We start from the raw sequence: 21,156 nt of genomic DNA on the forward strand, positions 1-21,156 counted from the left end.
CCTGTATCTTTTTAAAAGTAAACATCAAGAAAAGGGGCCAAAGATATTTTGGAAAAAGCACTTGACTGCTTCAGAGCCAGCAGGTGTCTGCCTTGGACGCTTTCCACATATCTCACAAGACAGGATTGCTTGGATGCAGCACTGAAATCCCCAGGGATTCCAGCCTGGCAAGGAAACCTGCTTCCCCACAGCTCAGCAGCTGCTTCTCCAGGACCCACATAGCTCCACCGTGCAGGCTGGGACATGTGGATGCCATGGAAGGCACAGGAGTGGCAACAGGGTGAGCACAGGGGGCTGTGGGATCACCCCATGGCACCTGCTCCCACAGATCAAGGCTCAGGCATGGCAGGGGCAGCACCCACTGCAGAGGTTTGGAGCCACACCAGGTAGCACCTATCCTTTGCAGAGCAGCTTGGTAGAGGTGTAGATGCAGGCAGCAGCTCACCAGATTACAACACTCCTGTGTAAAGGCCAGGAAATGTAAGGAGAAATCAACCTCTGTTCCACTACCAAACCCAACAGCACAAATCCAGTGTTTGCCCTTGCTGAGCTCTTGCCAAAAGCTTTTGAACTGGGTAGGGGCAAAATGCCCCTGAGAGATAGGAAGCTTGGTAGTGCCTTTACATCAGAAATGGCCACACACAAGCTGGAGAATAGCCTGATTATAAATCTACAGCCTTAATTTTACAGGACATAAATATTTTCATGAAAACACCATCTGGTCCAAGGTGCTGGCCCATTATGTGTCTCTTGTTTAAAAAGAAAAGATAAAAACAAACTTTGCACAAGATTCACCTTCCTGATCTTTCAACAAAAAACTTCACTGAATCTTAGGCTGCTTCTTGGGTATGATGTCTGCTCAAGTCCCCTCAAGAAATCCAAAACTTGTGGAAATTATAGGTTTAGAATATTGGATACAGTAAATTTGAAGACTGCTACATGACTCTTCAAGTCCACAAAAAAAAAACCTGCACAAGCCACACTGAAGCACTCTTACCAGATGATACATCAATGAAGCAGCACCTAAATGGGACATTCCAGAAAAAAAGCCTCTTTATTAAAAAAAGAAATAAAGCACTTCTCTTTACATTTATTCAGAAATGCAGCTCCCCAATCATTTATGAAAACTCTTTCATAAGATTTAGAAGGAGGGGGAAAAGGAAACAATGGAATGACTTATTTTTAATCTGAGGTTTAAAGGCTTTTTCTCTTCCTAAAAAAAAGTCCCCCACACAAAGAAAGAAATTCAATGCAAACCTCTGTTTCTGTATTATGAAAGCCCCTTCGAGCACAAGTAATCAATTCCTCAGAGCTTGTGTGGTCTACAGCAAAAGCCAGAGGGTATTTAAGTTTATAGAGCCTTTATCATTTCAATGGCTTGATTTTAAAATATGTCATGTTTAAATTTTATATCTTTTTCACAGTTATTTATGTTTTAAGAAAATGGCTGCTGTCAGAAAACAAAAAAAAAAAAAAAAGGAATGCAAGAGAATAAATTAAATTCAACCTGGTTTTGAGCTGTTTGGCCATTCTAAAATCAGAGAAATTCTAAGTGGCACTATGAAAATTGTTACAATTGTAAATACAGCTCCCCTTGTTATATTATATCCAGTCTTACTCTAGCATCAGATGCTTTGGTTCATGCCAAGCACCCCCAGATGAGCATCCATGCAAATTTACTGGAACAGTAAAGCAAATACTTTGTCAGATGTGAGAGAACTCTCTACCTTTGCTTGAGCAGAATGGCAAACCATAAATCACTTCAAGACAGGGAAAGGAGTCTTTGTCCTCAGGGTAACCCTGACTTCCCACCATGAAAGAAGAGCATCTTGAGACAAGATTTTACAGCTGGGATTTAACTCACAGGTTGGAAGAAGTGTGAGATAGAGCACCCTTGTAGGTATGAACAAACTTCTCCACCACACTTCTCAATCTTTCATCAGCACATTTTGGATCCTATTCACTTAACCATGTGGGAACGGCAAATGGGGAACAAACTGTGAATTCCAATAACTGTAAACTCAGCAAGATGTGGAAATAAAACACAGATGGTGCACTTCAGATTAAGGGTCAGCGTTTCAGCGTCGCTTTCCACTTTTACATTCTGATAGGTGATGTGTAACAACCACCTCCTCCTCGAGACAGCACTCGAATTAAACCATGACTCACAAAAACCAGGAGGCAAGCGATGCCTTCAGAGAAGCCTCCCTGCCAGTTGTGAGGAGCTAAGGTTACCTTATGAAGCTGAGGCTCATGGTTTTGTAGCTTGAGGATAAATGTCTGGGAGTGGGAGTTGTCTCTGCTGGACAGACAGACAGCTGAAAAAGGTTTGTTCAGCATTTTCAGACTATGGCCATGCACGCTCTGTGTCCAGCACCCATTCCAGCTCAGGCCACAGCCAGTGTTTGGTCCTCTCTTCATCACCCACATCTCCATCTCCAAGATTTGACAGTGCTCCAGTGATAATTGTTTGCAAAGGCCAAGAACCAACCACTGGTATCTGAATTACCCTGTACTGACCCTTGCAAAATGCCCAGTATTAAAACACCTCTGGAGGTCTGCATTGTTAGATTGGTTAATTCATTATCTGAAATCGATTTTGGCCTAAATTCCAGGAATGGAATTTAAAAATTCTTTATTCTTGATGTGAAGTGTTAACTGCATGTCTCTGCAAGAAAAAGAGTCTGCTTGTAAACACAAGTTCAAAGAAAAAATAATGCATTAAGTACAGATTAGATGACAGAAGAACTATAAATTCATAGGAGCTCAAAATGCCAGATAAGAGCAGTAAGTGATTGTAAGGTGACTATTACCTTCAAAATGTGTCAGAGGTTGTTTATCAGATAAGAATTAATGAAGGAGAAATCTAATAATACAATAACATTAAATTTACCATTTTAATGGTATCATCAATGTTCTATAATGTGAGCAATTTACAGCGTGTCTGTCAAGGTGATTCTCCAGTGTGGTTATTTACACAGGAGCAGCACTACAGCATCTCATCAGGCATTCCTTTCCAGGGGATTTTGTAAAGGACTGCAGAAGGCTCAGTGAGAGAGCAAAATATATATTTAAAATTATGGGAATGCAAAAATGGGAAAGATATTTAAAAGCATTATGGGATGTTGACATTGCTGAAAGAACCAGGTCCAGCTCTGCCCCACTGTTGACTCCAGGCTTCCTATTTCTGTACTGCAGGATTTGCTGTGCTGCTGGGTTTTCCTCAGCTCTCTCACACATCTTGCAACACTTGCTGCTTCCCTTTCTGTACCTGGATTTAAGAGAGCTGAAAACAACCTCACTTTTCAAGCACATTTCCAGCTTTTGTGTATTAGGCCCCTCTGGATACAACAAAACACCAAAAAGAAGATAGCAGTAGAGCAGTAAGCTAAAAGCAGAAGCTTCTGAATTTGGTGTTCCTCCTTCCTCTGCCACTTGCCCCATCACCCAGTCCTGAAGGATGCCAGTTCAAATCCCTAATACAGCAAAGATTACCTGCACATTCTAGCATGACAATTTCCCATTAAGTAGCTTTAAATTTGGCATAGAAATTCACACTCCAGTACCAGTATGTGAGTTGCCACGATGGTCCAAGATAAAAATGAAGTAGTATCAGTTTCTCTGATCAGCAATACTGCTGAAACAGATTTCTTTTCACCAGAATCCACATTTGTCTGCTGGTTTTGTTCCCTGGTAAAGGAAGTATTAAACCTGAAGTTTAAAGAAAAAGTGGACGCAGAGAAGGAATGATAAAGTATGATATATAATTCAATGGCAGATGACACTTTTGAGGGTCTGTGATGCTCTTCTCCATCTTGAGATCCAGAAAGACCTGCAAATAAAACTGGTAGATCACCACCCTCCCCATTACCATGACACACATTTCTTTTTGAAGACACATTAGCCTTTCCAAGAGTCGTTTATTAAACATTTCCATTTAAATAATAATTTTCCCAATCCTCAGTGAAACAGATGTATTCCCTCTTAAATCACTAATTAAGAGCAGTCTGGGACATTATGAACTCCTTTAAAAGGAATTCAGGGAACTAATGTCCCCCTTAAACAAATCTGTTCTGGCAACGACCCAGTAATCCTGACTTCATAACTCACAAGCCCTAATTATTCAAGAGGACATTATTAAAAAAAAAAAAAAAAAAAAAAAAGGATACATCATCTAGACCATTAAGACTAATAGGAAAGCTTCATTTTTTCTTCAGTTGGGGTAGAATTAGAAATATTTGTTCTACTTTTTTTTCCACCTTCTGATTCACTGGGGGTTGAGGGGAAGGAAATCAATGAAGATTCATTTACAGAGTTATTCCTAGCAAAGATACTGGGTATGAATCTCCCCAAAGACAACCAGCTAGCAGAATCTAAACAGCTTTATAAATGATTACACGGCTCATCTCCTCTCTTCTGAAATAAAGAGAGAAAGGATTCAGAGGACAAATACAGCACGCTTCATCTGAAGAAACTTGGTAATGTTAAAACCAGGATAACTGTTTGAAGATGAAATGTAGAAAGTCTGCATCAAACTGTCAGGAGTTTCCGTGTGCCATTGCCCTCCCATGTTCAGGCTGTCAGGAATTTGCTCCTCTGCAGTGACACTGGGTTTGCCCCCACTACATTGCAGCTACACCACTGGGCCAGAATAATTACAATTTAATTAGGACTTCCAGGTGTCCCCCTCTGATTAAAGCAGATTTTGTGACTGTGAAACCACCACACAAATCAACACATCCAAGCACAAACACACCCAAAGAGTGAGGGGTGCTGGCTAAGGGGAGCTCATCATGAAACAACAAATATGAAGCCAAAATGAAAAAGTGAGTGGAAAAACAGATTAAAAAACAGCTACACATTTAATTTTTCTTTAATTTAAGCTGTTCCTTTAGCCTGGAATACTCATTCCTTCCCTTGGCTTGTAGAATAACCAATACACTGTAACCTTTGAAGAGATACATGGAAGTAGGTGAAAAGAAATCAGATTGCCTCCATAAAATCAAAAGCTGAGACACTGAAGTAATCACAAAAGATCTACTCAGGAACCTGGGACATGGTATGAAAAAACTATGGCAGCACAGAGGCACTTTTGAGACACTTTTGAATTAAATAATGTGGAGTAATTAATCTCCACCCCTTCGATGTCCAAACAGCAGCTCTCAGCTCTGATTTATTCCCAGCCTTAGAAATCTTTAAATTTTAAAACATATGCACAGACGTTGTTTGTGCTACCTAAATACCCACTTGCAGATGCTTCACCATAGTACAAAAGAAAAAAAAAAAAAAAAAAAAGAAAAAAGAAGGAAAAAAAATAAGTACACTAGGGACTAACAAAGCAAACAAAGAAAACTAGCCATGTAATCTCTTCTCACAGTTCTTACCCAAATCTCCTTTGGCAAGTGGCATGGGAGAGCCTATAAGGCTGAGCTCTTCTGCTTTGTACTGTTCTCTGGTGCTTCATACAATTTCAACTGGGTGTACAGTGAAATACAAAAAAGCCATTCCTCACAAATGGGTAAGCAGATGGAGCAATATTTGCTATCATAAGTGCTTTTATTTCCTAGTGTAAAAAAAAAAACCCAACTCATACCAAAACAAAAATCAAAAACCCAATAGTTCCACTGGCACAAAATGCACTATTGATCTGAAAGGAGAGACCAGATGGAAAAAAGGTTTGAAGTCTCCTAGATTAAACAGAAATTACAGTGTAAAGACAGGAACTAGGCTGTGGAAATACTGGCCCTGTTGCTTAAAAAGGGCATTTTTCTTTCTCAAAAGTGAAAACACACCTGGCTTGCTAACATGTGAAATAAGTGTATCCCTGAAAACTGCAGGGGACTCTGCTGCAATTCTGCACTCCCTGGAACACAGCTACAAGGATTTTTCTAAGCCCACTGGTTGTACTCAAATACAGTCCCTGCTGAAAACACAGGAAAAAGTAAATGTGTGTACATTAGCTGGCATGGAAAATATTCTTTATGTTCTTTAGAGTTAGATTAGCTCACAAGGAAATGTTCTTGAAAAAAAATATTCACATACTGCTGATACCTGTATGTTGCACCCTAGTGATGAGGACACTATTTTAAAAATATTTAAAACTTTTTCCTAACATAAACCTTATAAAACTATTTATTTTTGTGTGTGTGTTAGAAAAACATCATCCTGCTGTTCATCACCTTACCAGTGTGGGTCTTCAAATGAATATTTCATGGACACTGCAACTTTTTCTCATTACAAAAGCAGAATTACACTTCTAGGAAGGGAACTGAAACAAAAGGTGCTTGGATAATAAATACGGCTGCAGGTCTGGAAAGCTTTTGAGAATTCAAAGAACACTTGTGTACATAAACTGATGATTTATTGCCTGTGAAGAAAAATAATGTGCAGTGTCAGTGATTCTGTTTATCCTTAATAAAAATTAGTAACTAAAAATAACTTCAAAATTGTGACTCAAATATCCCCACATGTAGAAACACATGCAACGGCAACAAAGATCTTTCTGCTTCACTTCAATTTTTCCCAGTATAAAGATACACCATTATACTGAATATTCTAAAGAAAAGATTCTTCTGTAAGCTGGTTTGCATATCCCTTCCATCAATTCATTCTGAAGCTCAGAAGTACTTATGGGGAACCCAGTGCTAGAGGACTTTAAAAGCTACCCTGGGAAATCACCAAAGTCTCTGTGTGTGACAGCAGTTCCATCACACCCCAGCCCATTTAGTCTCTAGGTCTCCATTAGCTGCAGATGATGGTTGCATATGCAGCAGCTTATCCAGCTCCTGGAGCAACTAAACTGGCCTTTGGTAGCTCAGTTATCCATGAAACATTTAATCCAGATAATAAAGTTCAATGTGCTCTTCTCCATCCACTTAGTAAACTCTGCCCTAATAAATACTGTGAGGTTTTCCTGTTCAGTATCATTAGTTTTCCTTAGGAGCAGACTTTTTTTTTTTTTTTTTTGCACCAGCAGAGGACTTGGAATAAAGAAACTTATTCTCAAATTTCCCAATGAAATGTGAGAGCTCAGGCTAGCCAGGTGCCTGGGTGTTGCTGTCTTTTTCTAAGGCTCCTTACAGATCATTCAACACCTACAATACTGATATTTTTTATCCACTTCTTCCCATTTTGCTCCATACTGCCCTATAAGACTAAGCATAACACTTAGAGCTACTCCTCTGTAATTGAAGACAGGAAGATATCAAACTCTGGGGAAGGCAAGAGAAGAGACAGCAGGAGGGAAAGTGGTAAATGTCTGATGTTAAAATCTCCAGTCAATTGATTCCAGGGCACTTACTTCTTTTGGGAATGTGAATCAGCTGCTGAATGATGACCTCCTGAAGTTTTAAAATTTTGGGAAGAAGGAGAAAAAAGAAGGAACAAAAGAAGAAAAAGATTGCCACCAAATATCAAGACCGACATACAAGACTCAACTCTAGGCCAGCCATTACATTATCCCTGCTTTATCTACCATCAGGAAGACTTGGCTCTTTCAGGAATTTAATTCAGAAGACTACAGCCTGGCAAAGAAAGGAACTGCCAGGACTGAAAGAAGACAAATATACAGTACACATGAATAGGAAGGGGACCACTGATCTGTTATTTCACTCATTCCTGTACCAGGTATGCTATTTTGGCCAGTAAAGGTGCAGATGCCAGACCCATCCTAGCTGCCTCTGCATGTCACACAGGACTCAAACAGGTGCAGAATTGAGTAAATGTTCTTAGAAGGAAAAAAAATGTAAAAATAAATAAAAATCCCAGGCATGCAGAGATAAGCTTTTATGAAATAATATCATCTCCCTGATTCTTCTTGATACATTGTGAAAAGAAAACTGCTGTCAGGTTGCTGAGAATAAGCAAGTAGGACAAATGGCCACTATTGCTTGTTTATTTTAAACAGCTGCCCTCTACCATCATTTCAAAACAAGGAAGATAATCCTGTCTGTTCAGCCTTCAGTGAACAGTGCTTCAGATATACTGCTGCCTTATAACTTTAAAATAAGTTACTATCACATATTTTTCTCAAATCACACTATTGCATCCCAATATAAGGCTACTTAGAAACACCTCTAGTGGATATATTGTTACACGTACTTCCAACTAATCCCATTTTCCACAAACTGCATCTTCACATACACCAATCCCACCTGAGGGAGTCCTGCTCCTATGAAACACTCCGTGAAAATACTGCCAAGATGTCAACACACATCACAGACCCTCAGCCTTCCCCCAGATCAGATGTAATGCAAGTCCCATCAGCATCCTTTGGCAGAGGTGGACTCAAGACATGTCACAAGGTGCCTCACACAGTTGGCAAACCTTTCCTTTTGCTCTGAAGTGTTTAGGCTGGCAAAATTGAGCTGGAGTAAGTGAAACCCACACTAGAAATAAAGCTTTGGGCAAAGTCTCCGCATCAGTCAAAGCACTTCTGGTACAGTCACAGAAATCATGAAATTGTTGCCCATCCAGAGTGAGCTCAATGAAGCCCTTAACTAGCCCACAGACAGAGCATTAGTTCTGGTGATCTTCATTAGGCACATCAGAAAACAGGAAAAATGTGGTGCTTCAAAATAAAATGAGGCAAAGGGGGATAGCTAGAGACTGGACCGACATCTTGCTAATCTGGATGATGGATTTGAGGGTTGTTTTTTTTTCAGTTTTGAGTCAGTCCTATCTGCTAGGCATGTGAATGGTTATTTCCCTCAATGCATAGGGAAAATAACTTTTCTCAAGTTTAAGGTGCTGATTTTTCTTCAGCAGAAAAAAAACCCAAACCACTTAAACAACTCTTTAAAAAGTCCATGGGAAGTTAACAGTGAAAAGAATTCATCAGGAAGAAGGTGAAGGAAATAACACAGAGCTGGTTCAGCTGAAGTAAGAGCTAGTTTAGTGACTAAACTACACTATTTCAAACGTTTGTCCATAGTACATGTGTGGCTTCATAAGCACTTATGCAGTATCCAAATACATCAATGAAGTCTCCTGCCTCTCTTCCTTACTCCCACTCAGTCCTAGATTATGATGCTGAAGTTGTAAATTCCAGAGGAAGAATGCTTTAGGTCTGTAAATAAACCCACATTTGGTGTGATAGTAACAGGAGAGCACTCACAACAGCATGACAACCCAACTTGGAGGCCACCTGGAAGCTTGTCACAGCTGTTGTTTACTACAGATCTTTGCAGAAGAAAAAAAATCAGCACAATGGGGATCAGGGAGCTGAGGGCATGAAGACTCAGAGGTGTGTTGGAGGGGCAGAGGGAACTGAGGAGCAGGGAAAGACTTCATCTCGCAAAAGTAATCGTGTTTTATTATTATTACACATTATTATTTCAATAATACTTCACTTTTGGGTCCGTTTCTTTATGACAGCTCTCACGTTTAGGGTTCAAGTCCTGTGTTCTCTGAGAAAACCCCCCTGATGTCACCCATTTAGGCAATGGTCATTGCTCCTTTGGGAGCTGGCATCATCCCCACTCTCTTAGCCTTGATTTTTGACCCAAAAATAAAGCTAATTCTTAATCAACTCTTCTAAAATTGAAATTCTAAATGATGCTTACACACAGTGTGTCATTGTCATATGAAATAATGAGATAAATTTGAACTTTCTGCATCTTTCCTCCCCTCTGCTTGACCTTTATCTTCTACAGAGGCTACAGCTGTATCTTGACTGTTCCCAACTCAGTCAAGCACACAACCAGCACACGGCTGTGAAGGAGAACCAGAAGCCCTCTGGGTTTTCTCACTGCCTGTACCAAACCAGTCAGAGCTGAACCACGTGGGATTCTTACTATAATTTCTGGGAAGAACTGGTTAACATCACCTTTTTTTTGCCTTTACTAATTATTGCTTTATTTATCCCTTATATTAGTGCAACAAAAAGCAGCTGTCTCACCAAGCACACTCAGTCCAAGTGACCTTGTGTTCTTGTTCATGTTTACCACATAATCAGCAGGGAATTCCATTTTCAAATACAAGACTTCATAATCCATTAGCACTAGAGATTGGTCCCAGGCTCTGGATTTACTGGTCACGTGTACCAAGGCATAAAATTATGAGTGTACAGATAGATTAATCTCCAGACCTGTAAAGCATCCCAACCCCCAGTGCGTGCAGCAGTCTCATTCAAATTCACATAGGAATATTAGTATTATCCTTAGGAGCTACTGCTGATGCCATCCTCACATTACAAGAAGAAAAAAATTAAATGCTACCTGCTTTACAACTCAGCAAGTATGGAGACACAGAAAAACTAACCCCACTTCTCAGATTGTCCATTTGTTTCATAAATGGAACAAAGGTACTGATGTTCTTATTATTACATTGACAACCCACCTCTCCCCCAGCTATTTCTGAAAAGCAGGAATCACTTTCACTGCTCATAACTTTAAATCAGAAGTCTTTAGCAAGTCCAAGTAGTTTACCTAACCATCAAGTTCAATAAATCAGAGAAAAGAATCAATGGAAAGTATTTCCAAATGTAACCTTGGTAACGCACAAAATGCTTCTACAGATCTTGAGCTCATTTGCTGTAGTTGCTGCTTTAGAAATTGGAATATATCACATAGGCAGAAGGACATTAGCATCACAACATTGCACCTCCAGAGCACTGCATGTGCTCTCCTAGAAGGCACTTTCCACACTATGCTTTAAAACTCTGTAGCCTGGCAAGTAAGGTGATTAAAAACTAATCATATTTCCTGTTGACAAAATGGAAAATGGCAGGGTTTGATAGGAAATAATCATCCATATATTTATTCTTTATGTCTGTGCACAGCACCTTAAAAGTTGGTCCATGCTTTCCACTGATAAAATGAGAATAAACTCCACAGTGACAGACATCAGCTGCCATTTGAAGAATCAACATTTGTCAGTGTTACCACACAATTTTAACTCTGGTCCTACACAGTTCACCTACATGCAACACTCATACTGAAAACAGCTATTACTTTACATATGATTTTGTGATATTTATTGGCAAATTCCAGTTTTTGAGTGGTAATGCCATTATTCAAAATTTATATAAGTCTACCAGGATAAACAACCTCTGATTCATACTGAGATACAAAACACTTCAAAATATTTTGTTGCTCATCTCTGTATCCCATAACTAAGATGTTTGAAAGTTCTTATCTGAGAACCAAACCATTATTCCCATAAATCAAAATTAAGCAGAAAAACTTGTATAGCACAGACTCTACTGGCAGCTGGAGAATGCCAAGCACAGGTGCAATGAAGTAGGAACATACTCCACTCTTTATGTATCTTCCCAAAAAGCCAAGCACAGTCCTATTTTGAATAAAGATTCCAAACTTTTATCACCCTCTAGACTTCTCAGTTTTCCTCCTGGTTGTTTTTATTTGAGTGAAAAGGCATTTCCTGCTCAGCTTCACTAATTCTTGCTGCTTGTCTCCTCAAGAATGACCTTGCAACAGTGGCAGTTGCCTGCTACAATGGCACACAGCCATGAAAAGCTGTTCAATTTCACAAGTTAAATAAGCATCAGAAATAAAGTTCTGCTAAGGAAATAAAAATAAAAGGAGGTTTTTAATTCATAGGTTTCAAACCAGTGAATGAACGTTCACCATAAAGATGCTAATGAAGACTATTTCTAAGGTAAGCACTTGCTTCATGGGCTTTTTTTTAGGATTTTTTTCTCCAAAATAAGCAACATAGACTTGCATCAAACCATCAATTATTCCCACAAAGGCAAACAAAACACCAGAATTCAGGGAACCTATTTTCCTTTTTAACCCTACCTGAACCCTATCTGCTATTACACATGGAAGTCTTATCCAAGGTTAAAACTGAGTCTTCCCCAGAGCAACGCACACCACCACGGAAAGGCTGCCTCAAAAAAAAGAAAAAAAAAGGAAATTCTACTCCATCTAATCCAGCAGGTGAATGCTTTGTTACTTACAAGGCACAGCATGGCGATAAAGGTTATCTCTGATAGTCTGCTGCAGGTCGTGATCCGGTGAGCCTTTCTGAAACCTCTGGTTGAGATAATGTCTCAGATCTTTGTTCAATCTGCTTCCTGCAAAGAAAAAACAAAAAATCCAGCCATTTATTTATTTCTAAATGCACACAATTAACATTTCCAATTCAGGCAAACGTTAGACTTCCAATTCAGAGTGCCCTAAATCATGGCATGCTGACTTTACGAGCGGAGCTCATCTTCCACTACAAATGGCTAATTACCAAAAATAACTCGCTGTAAACAAGAGGTCTCTCTTGTCTCATAATGCATCTTTCTTCCTGTGGTGTTAAACGGATCATCATTCCCTTTTATTACTTATTTGTTTGAGCAAATGGAGAAAGAAAGATGATGGGAAAAAGAAAAATAGTAAAGGTATTGTTTTTGCAACTCGCTGGGCAGACAGACCGAAGGCAAAGGCTGCTCCTTTTGGAGGTACTAACAGAGCTGAACATGGCACAAATCAAACAAGTGATATACTTTGCACAGATATCTACCCCAGTACACAGCAGGGGTCAGAAAATAACTGACAGAAAGAGTTAAGAACATCCAAAGTCCTTAGAAACAACAGCATAAAATCCAACAAATCACTTAACTCTATTTATTTCCCCATTCTGTTCTGAACACGTTCAAGTGTGTGTCAATAAAGATGAATCAGTTGAAATCAAAACAAAACACACACAAAAAGAAAAAGAAATGTAGCTGTTAATGAACGTGGCTAGTTGCTGAACACCAATTCCCTTCTTGAACATGAGAGGTGAACACTGACATTTATTCAACCACAGTGCAAAAACAACCCCTCAAGAACACTCAGACAACAGAGATAGAAACTCTTCTGTCCTGAGAAGAAAAAAAAAAAAAAAATCACTGGAAAAAAACTTTAGAGAGATGCAACTAAGATGATCAAAGCCTGGAGCATCTGTCAGAGAAGTAGATAGGATGCAGTAGGATGCTGTAGGATGCTGTGGATATCATGCTATGGGGGGCAGGTGGGGACTGGCTGCTCCCTGGCCCAAGGAGGCACCAATTGAACCTAACAGGAGCTTTGTTCAAAACCACCCATCAGTGGCAGTGGTTCATCCAGGCTATGGAAGATGTTGCACTGTGTGCAAGAAGTTTACTGAGGAGCTTCAAGGGGAGACTGGAAAAGAACTTGGAAGGTGGAACCATTGGGAACTTGAAAAGAAGGTGCATAAAATCCCTGAAATTGGAAATGAACTGGAATTGGTGGCTGTGAGACCTGAGAAAAGAAGGGGAGGAATATAAAATATCTGGGGTTTTTCCTTTCACTTTGCTAGGCATATTTATGGCCATAGTTGGAACCAGAATGCCAGGCTACATGGACCTGTGGTTGAACCACTGCAGCTGTTTCTGTGATCTTTTATGATTTGCATTCTGCTATTTTGGATTGTGAATATGTAATGCAGAGATCATCTCAATACTTGTTGACAATAAACATAGCATCAGAGCTGCAGATTCCTGGCTGGAGCCTCTCAGAACCACTGCAGAACTAATCAAGAATAATAATACTGCAATGGAGTGCAGTTGGACAAGGGGTCTGGGAAACAAATGAGAAAAAAAGAGTGGAGACCATTAAATGACCATGGGCAGAAACAGCCTGATGCATTTTAACAGAATGCATTTTAACTGTTACATTTTAACAGAAATGTTAGTTTAAAAACAAAACTAAACCCAAAACCCCTTGGTCTCAAATAATAAGTCAAATTCTAACAAATGTGATTTTTATTTGGGTACTCCAGACAGCTCCTGCCTTTTTTTTTCCTAAAGATTAAATTTCTCATTGAATAAGAGGAAAGCTTAGGCAGCAGTCCCAGCTATTAAAAGAAGGAACATTTTTAACGACCAAGATGCTCATTATAAAAATGACTCAAACAACAAAACTGAAATTAAAAAATAAAACTGGCTCATCCCAATTTCCTGAGTTACCCCAGCAACATCCCTCACTCCAAGAGCAATGATTATCAACCCATTTTCTAATAAAAGGTCTTCAGTTATTACACTATATTAAGGGTTTCTCACACAGGAGGCACTTGGAGGGCTTGGTAGACCTGTGGGGATTACACTTTCCCAATATCAGAGCTGACTTTCCAAACTCCAGATGTATCATTTCATCCCACATCATTTTACTCCAGAGGGAAACTGGGCACAATAAAAGAGCATCTGCTGAGAAACTAAAGCATTTCTTTATCTTTAAACTAAACAGTCCATATTTTTCTTTACACAAGAGATTGTAAGACATGGTGGCTTCTCATAGCAAAAAGGACAAGTACAACAAACAGTCTGGACATAATGCAAGGGCTTATTCCAGTGAAAAAATTAATGCACTGAGCTACATATATCATGTCAGGCAGGCTTTCTCTTGAAATACTGTGGGAGTTGTGATTCAGTGATTTATGTCACAACAATGTCTAGAGGTGAAAAAGCTCTGCTGAGCTAGAGCTTGTTTGACCACACAAAATATGCAATTTACTGATGATATCTGCTTCTAGCTTCCCTCTGTGCACATTCCATCTAGCATCTCAGTCTATTACAGCCCCCACTGGAAAGTTTGGTTATTTGGTTTATGCAGTAGCTGGGATTTCCCAGCTGAGTCACTGATGCACTAGCCAAGATGGCAGTGGCAAAAATAGGGGCTATAATAATGCTTAGACTCAGATTATTGTTCCTTAGGGAGCTCACAGTGATGCTCATTTCTATCACATTTATTCTAAATGGGAAGAGGAAAAAAAAAAAAAAGAAAAAAAAAAGAAACATGCTTTGTATGCCACATTTTTCTTGCTAAATTCCAGAAAATTCTTGACAGAAATGAAAGCTCAATGACCTTAGCTGTGGCCAGCAGCCAGGTCATCCCATGCAACACAGTGAGGAGGAAAAGGAGCTAAAACTGAAACTAACACAATGGAGAAAGTTGCTAAAAAGATCCAGCCTGGAAGATGTTGGATTTTTTACCATTTGAAATGTTTCAGTTGACTCTGATTATCTTTTCAAAAAAACTTCTCAGACTTGAGAGGGCACGTGCTTGATACATCACCAGGTGAGCCTGGGTTAAATGGTTGGTGTCAAATCAGATTTTATGCCAAAGTTCTCCCTTTGTAAAGCCTAAATTCATGCATAAGTTGAGCTCAAAAAAAAAAACAAAAAACAAAACAAACAAACAAACAAAAAAAAAAAAAAAAAAACAAAAACAAAAAAAAAAACAACAAACAAACACGAAACCAACCAACAAACAAAACCAACCAAACAAAAAAAACCCAAATAAAAAAGAAACAAACAAAAAAAACCCTGGCTGCAGCTTCCTTAGAGATGAGCTGTGTTAACTAGAAGGATACTACTACCCTTCAAAATACTCTTCTGTTCTCAAGGAGAGTGGATCTCAGGTTTACCCTTTTGAAATCTTTTCTTCTCTGCTAAGAGCATGTAAAGAGATCCTACAGTGAGAACAGCAGAGGAACAAAAGATGCAAGTCAGAAACAGCACTTTCCAAGCCAGAGGACACAGGTATTATGAGTCAGTGTTCAGCTTTTCCTTCCTCATCTTTCCCTTCCCTATTATCTGAATTTTTTCTTTGTATTTGAATGAAACAAAGGTTAATTTGCTGAATGGCTCATTTTCTCAATTATTCTTCGTTATTTTGCTGCATTTTAGAGTATATCAGTTCTCCCAAACCAGGACAACCTAACAGTATTTTAGTAGCAAAAACAAATCCTCAAAAAAATATTACTGATGCTCAGTTTTCTGACACAAACCTCACTTGTTAACTTTGTGGAGATAAATACATAACTTGGATTTTTTTTGTGTGTGTGTGTTTAATGAAGGTATTGACTGTTTCTAAATAAACTTCTTTCAAACCCTAAATACTCTGTTGCACATTTGTCCTCCAACAGCTACCTAATATTAAAAGTCACCAGAGAAACTATGCTTTGAATTATTCTCTGATGCTTATTGCTACAATTTCCAGTTTCTGCAGGGAAGAAAGCTCCACTCCAGATCATCTAATGCTGTCTTTTCTGCCATCCCTTCACATCCATCTCTTCCCAGAGCACTTCCACCAGCCAGCAGAGCACAGACCTTGAGGGCTGCAAGCTTCTTGCCTTATTGACATACAAGCTTCCAATAGAGCAAGCAGACTGCATAAATGACCAAGCAAAATGGGATTTTTTTTCAAGAAAAAAATAAACAGGAACATCGTGGGGCTGACAGCACCTTCCTGCCAGCTGGGAGATAAGTCTATGCCAGAACTGTGCAATATGTATATTCTGAAGATATGTTTCAAGTTCATTTTCTATGCATTTGGAAGCTATATTTTTTGTAGTTTATGTTTGTATTAATTCCTGCAGCTGTTTTACCCCATTTATGCTTTGAGATGGTCACAGATAATCCTGACAAATAGCTATACTCTGGCAGAGCCTATAGATGCTTGTGCAGATGGGTCAGGGTCAGGCTCAGGACACAGTGGTCTCTGACCTATATTACACTCATGTGAGGGGGTTTACACTGGTATGTATTTATGCTTTACAAGGCTACCAATTGATATGTTCACAGTGACTGATAGCATTTGAGCTGGAAAAATCCATTTTCCATTCCTGAATTGCAGCAGCATCCCCCCTTCTCCTGTCGGGATCTCCATTTTAAATATGTCTTTAGAAGAGGGATTCTCTGTGGGCAGACAAAGACCCTTTCAAAACAACAGGTTCCATTGCCATGAAGCAATGAAAGGTTAAAGGCCTCTAAAGGGATAAAAGTGCAATAGAGTCATCTGGATTAAGACTCTCTCACCACCCTGATGCCTCCATCGAGACGGAGGGATTCAGTTTTTTAAAGACACAAAGATTGCACATGTTGGATTTGCAGCATAAACCCCTGATTATAACATACTGTCTTTCATCTGAAGATCTCTATCTGAAGGTATTTAATGAACATTAATAAATTATCATGGCTGACGGGGTTTCATTTCTGTGCTACAAAACACAGATCTGCAGATAAGGAAAAAAAAAAAAAAATCAACCAAAAAAAACCAACCCACAAACAACAGAAAACAAACCAAACCAAACTGAAAAAACCCTGCTCATTTAGAGACATGAGCAGAGAACCTGCAGCTCACAATTTCTAAAGCAGTGAGTAGATTTGCAGCTGACTGGCCTGAAGGGCTGGGTGACTTCAGTCATGCTCCTTTCTCCCAGGATGCTGCTCCACCCCAGTGGATAGGACTCAACACAAACTCATCTCTAATTAGAGCCAAAATGGCTTCCCTTAATTATCAAGTGTATTAACTTCAGCTGGTTATAAATCTATCACCTCCCTTGAAAAGAAAAATCCACCTATTTTTTGTTTTTTAAGGAATGTTAAAATATTATTAAACTAAAGACAACTTCTAAATCTTTTCTTATTAATAAGAGAGACCTAGAAAGAGCTCTTGGGAAGCAGAAGTCACTTCTTGAAACTTTTCTGGGTAGTTTTTGGCACAACAGTAGTGCCAGGGCATCACCACTGCTCTCTTACTAATGCTTGCAATGGATTTTCCTCAAATCCTCACATAAAGATGGCCTGGAAACTCACACATATGTTTTATTAATGCCTGGAGGATTCATGTTCTGTTTCTGGATCAATTAATATAATAATTTTCATGGCAAGGTCCAGTAGGCAGCAGCACATCTTAGAAGACAAAATGAAGGCTGAATGAATTTTTGACAGAACTGGTATCCACACCATAAAATATTCCTAATCCCAGCAGTTGTTACACAAATGATAATAGTTTGTGCTATATCATTTCACTCTGTCCCATCCTTGTCTTCCAGCTGCTGTCCAAGAGTGATTATAAATAATGGGGCTATAAAAGCCATTCAATAATTAGAAGATTCATTGGCCATATGCCAGCAGTGACAAAAGAGAGTGATTTATGTAAGATGAGTCTGTCACATCTGCCAGATAACAGTTTCATTACGCCTGTGGCTTTAAGGTCACAGTTTAACACTGTTCCAACAGCCATTTGTCAAGGGGGTGCTGGGCAGAAGAGGTAAAATACATCACGGCTTTGTTTGCTTTCTTGTTTTAACTACTAAGTAAATAAGTAAATAAAAGTCCAGGACCTAGGTTTGTTTTTTCATGTCTCCTCTGAGGTCAAAGACACAAGGATGTAGAGTAAGACAGAGAACATTCATCATGGTTAGCTGGAGTTCAAACATGACCAAAAAGCAAACCCATCCAGTTTAAAAGCCTTAAGTGTGGCTTCTTAAATTCTATATAATCTAAGTATGTTCTATCTTCCAGCCACCCATGAAATTAAGTCACCTTGTTCACCCATAACGTGTTGATAAATTAATTGCTACTACATTTTCCTAACACATGCAAACTTAACAATGTTTTATGGCTCCATGTGCTATAGAAAGATATTTAAACATTGCCATGTGAGTTCAGGCTAACAATTAACATGGCTCAGCAGACACCTGATTTGATTCCAGTTCTGCTTTCTTCTCTTTTTTCCTCTTACAAACAAACAAAAAACCCACAAATGAACTTTTATTGCTGGGTACAAATCATTCCCACAAAGTCCTGATGTTTGGTTGTCCCCCATAAATTCTTCAATAGCCTCATCTGTCATTGTTACCAACTGCTTCCATACCAGTCTGGGGAATCTCTGTTGCCAAAAGCTACAGATCTCAGGGTGCAAATTGGATATTTCTTGTTGGAAAGTATATAACTAAAACTTGTACCAGCCTGTTATATTCAGACTCCAGATAGATGAACTGGTCTGGTCAGAGCCAAAATGTTTCCATTATTCTAACAAATCCATACCACAACCACACAAAATTATTGCCCATCAGTCACCTACCTTCCAGAACTAAAACATAAAATACTTTCCAATTTTTATGCTTTAAAATCACCTCAGAACAACAAAGCCACATCTATTGCAAAATCCTTCCAGTGGAAGGAAATTATGATGAGCTGGAGAGTTAGGCTATAAAGAATTGCACAACGTTAGAGGATGAACTACCCACACCAGCAATAAAACTTGACTTTGATAGAGCATGGTTAAGACTTCAGCAGTTGCCCAGATGCTGATTCAGCAGAGAGCACTTGAGTGCAGCCAGTAGTTCCTATCTGTAGAATAAATAACACTTGTTACTCTACTACTAACAGAATTTCTTCAACTATTATTTTAGGTGTAAGTTGCAAATCTGAAAGAGACATATTAACTCCAAACTTTCAGGTCGTGTTCATAATCAGGAACAGGCAAGAGCTTTCTTGGCACAGGACCTTTTGGTATTGCTCTCAGTCTCCATGGGTGAACGAACCAGCACTGAAGTGGTAATTCAGCATTTGGTACTAGAGAAATGCACTTAACAGATCATAAATCCCAAGTGAAAGTACTCTACAAGCACCTAACCCAATCTAGTATATTTGCAGGGTGTCACACCTTATTTTCTGTGCATTAATAGTGATTCATATTCCTAGTGTAAATTTAAACAGTCTTTCAGTTGAGAAGTGTCCACAAAAAAACCCCACGGTGCCCAAGCCTGGAGGTTGAGCAGCAAAAATGTTGTAATTCACCAGGCCTAAAAATTTGGAGTGCTTGTGACAAACACCTTTCTGTTACCCCAATCTGAATTCAGATCAGCAACGCCAGGAAATGCAGCAGAAAAACAAAGTTTCCTCCTGCTTTGGCCTTTTCAGGAACTCAAGTTCCAGCCTTGAAGCTCCTGGAGAAGAAACTTTCCTCTGCCCTCTGACTTCCCTGCAGCCCAGAATAACCCTGACCTGGGAGAGAAGGAGGCCACAAAGTCCAGGAAGGAGGAGATGGTCTGTCAGGGATGGTGCCTGCAGGAAAACTATCAGTTATTATCAGGTCTGACAGCATAATGTCCTATCCATCTGGGTAATAGTGACAATGCTTTCAAAGAAATAATGGAGAAAGTAAGAGGCTCACAGCAACACTGCAGGCAAATATATTCTGAATCCACTACAATACTAGAACACTTGCCAATTCAACTTCTCTTTTTGTGATGGTTCAAAGGAGAGCCTGGATAGACATAGTTCTGTCATCCAAGAGCTACTGCATGAGTGATGGTAGAAATCAGATTTCTTTACCTCAAGAAGAAAATATTTTATTAAATCATCTTCAAAATACTGAGGTTGGAGTTTGGAGACCTTTTAAAGGCCATTCTTTACATCTACAGTCTGGGATCCCTCCTGTGCCTTAACAGGTCAAGTTGTCCACAGTGTTGCTGGGTGACACAAACTGCTGGGGGTGGCTAAAGCTGTGTCCAGGTGAAGGAAAAACCTGATTCTGTTGATCTTGAGAAAGAGGTCCTACCCTAAAGTTAAAGCATGGAGAAGGACATTTTCTGCTCCTCTTAAAGCATTTGTTATCTTTTGTGTCTATATGGAGCCTAGAGCACCATGACACTGAATAAAAGATGACATTTCTCCACAGAAAGTAGCAACTGAACATGCCCTGCAAGGCTTAGAAAGAGGAAAAATCTAACACATTAGGCAAAAACATGGGTAACTGAAAGCATGCACCTCAAGAACTAGGAACATACAATAAATAGAAGATGAAAAAGAACAGGAGGCATTATGAACAAGTGCTGGCAATAGGTACTTCCAAATTTGAACTGGTCAGTCACAGAGTTTCAGAACCATGGCTTCACTGCACCCAGATGGGTGCTGGCAGATGTAGAGCTTCTTGCCTTAAGCATAATTAATCATGAACCCAACAAAAGAGAAGCTGGAGATTAACCACTACTACTCTGCTACTCATAGGAGTCTTCTTCCCCTGTAATGTTAAGAAGTGCTACAACCTTTTGTTTTCCCTTTTCACTTTGAAGATTCCAGAAGCACAAGACAAGGATGGAGCCCAGACTCTCAGGTGGGCTCTGACAACAGAGAGCAAGATGAGACAAGGTCAGTGAAGGGACCTGCTAGGATCACAAATGCAGAGTATTTTCCAACTAAAATGAAAAATCTCCAAGATAAACCATAATATTGATTAATAGCCACACGTGGTATAAGGTTTTCACAAGAAAACTTGGGCAGGTAGGTGTGTGAGGGACAAAGTGACACAATATTGTCTAGACTTGTTTTCAATGAAGTCTGGATTAGCATAATGCTTAAACACTTCAGACAGTTCTGTGGCCTGATCAGTGTTGATCTAGAAG

At 39.4% G+C, this 21,156-nt stretch overlaps 1 protein-coding gene across 30 annotated transcripts in view; it reads right to left on the bottom strand.

Moving 5' to 3' along the window:
- Positions 1–21,156, bottom strand: part of MAGI1 (membrane associated guanylate kinase, WW and PDZ domain containing 1) — a 328,716-nt gene that overhangs the window by 154,341 nt on the left and 153,219 nt on the right. For all 30 annotated transcript variants that reach the window (XM_071756239.1, XM_071756238.1, XM_071756236.1 and 27 more), the window contains exon 2: positions 11,924–12,040. In XM_071756239.1, coding sequence (XP_071612340.1) covers positions 11,924–12,040 — 117 coding nt within the window. The remainder of the gene's footprint in view (positions 1–11,923; positions 12,041–21,156) is intronic.

Source organism: Heliangelus exortis, chromosome 12 (genome assembly GCF_036169615.1).
Source record: "Heliangelus exortis chromosome 12, bHelExo1.hap1, whole genome shotgun sequence".
Classification (NCBI taxonomy): Eukaryota; Metazoa; Chordata; class Aves; order Apodiformes; family Trochilidae; genus Heliangelus; species Heliangelus exortis.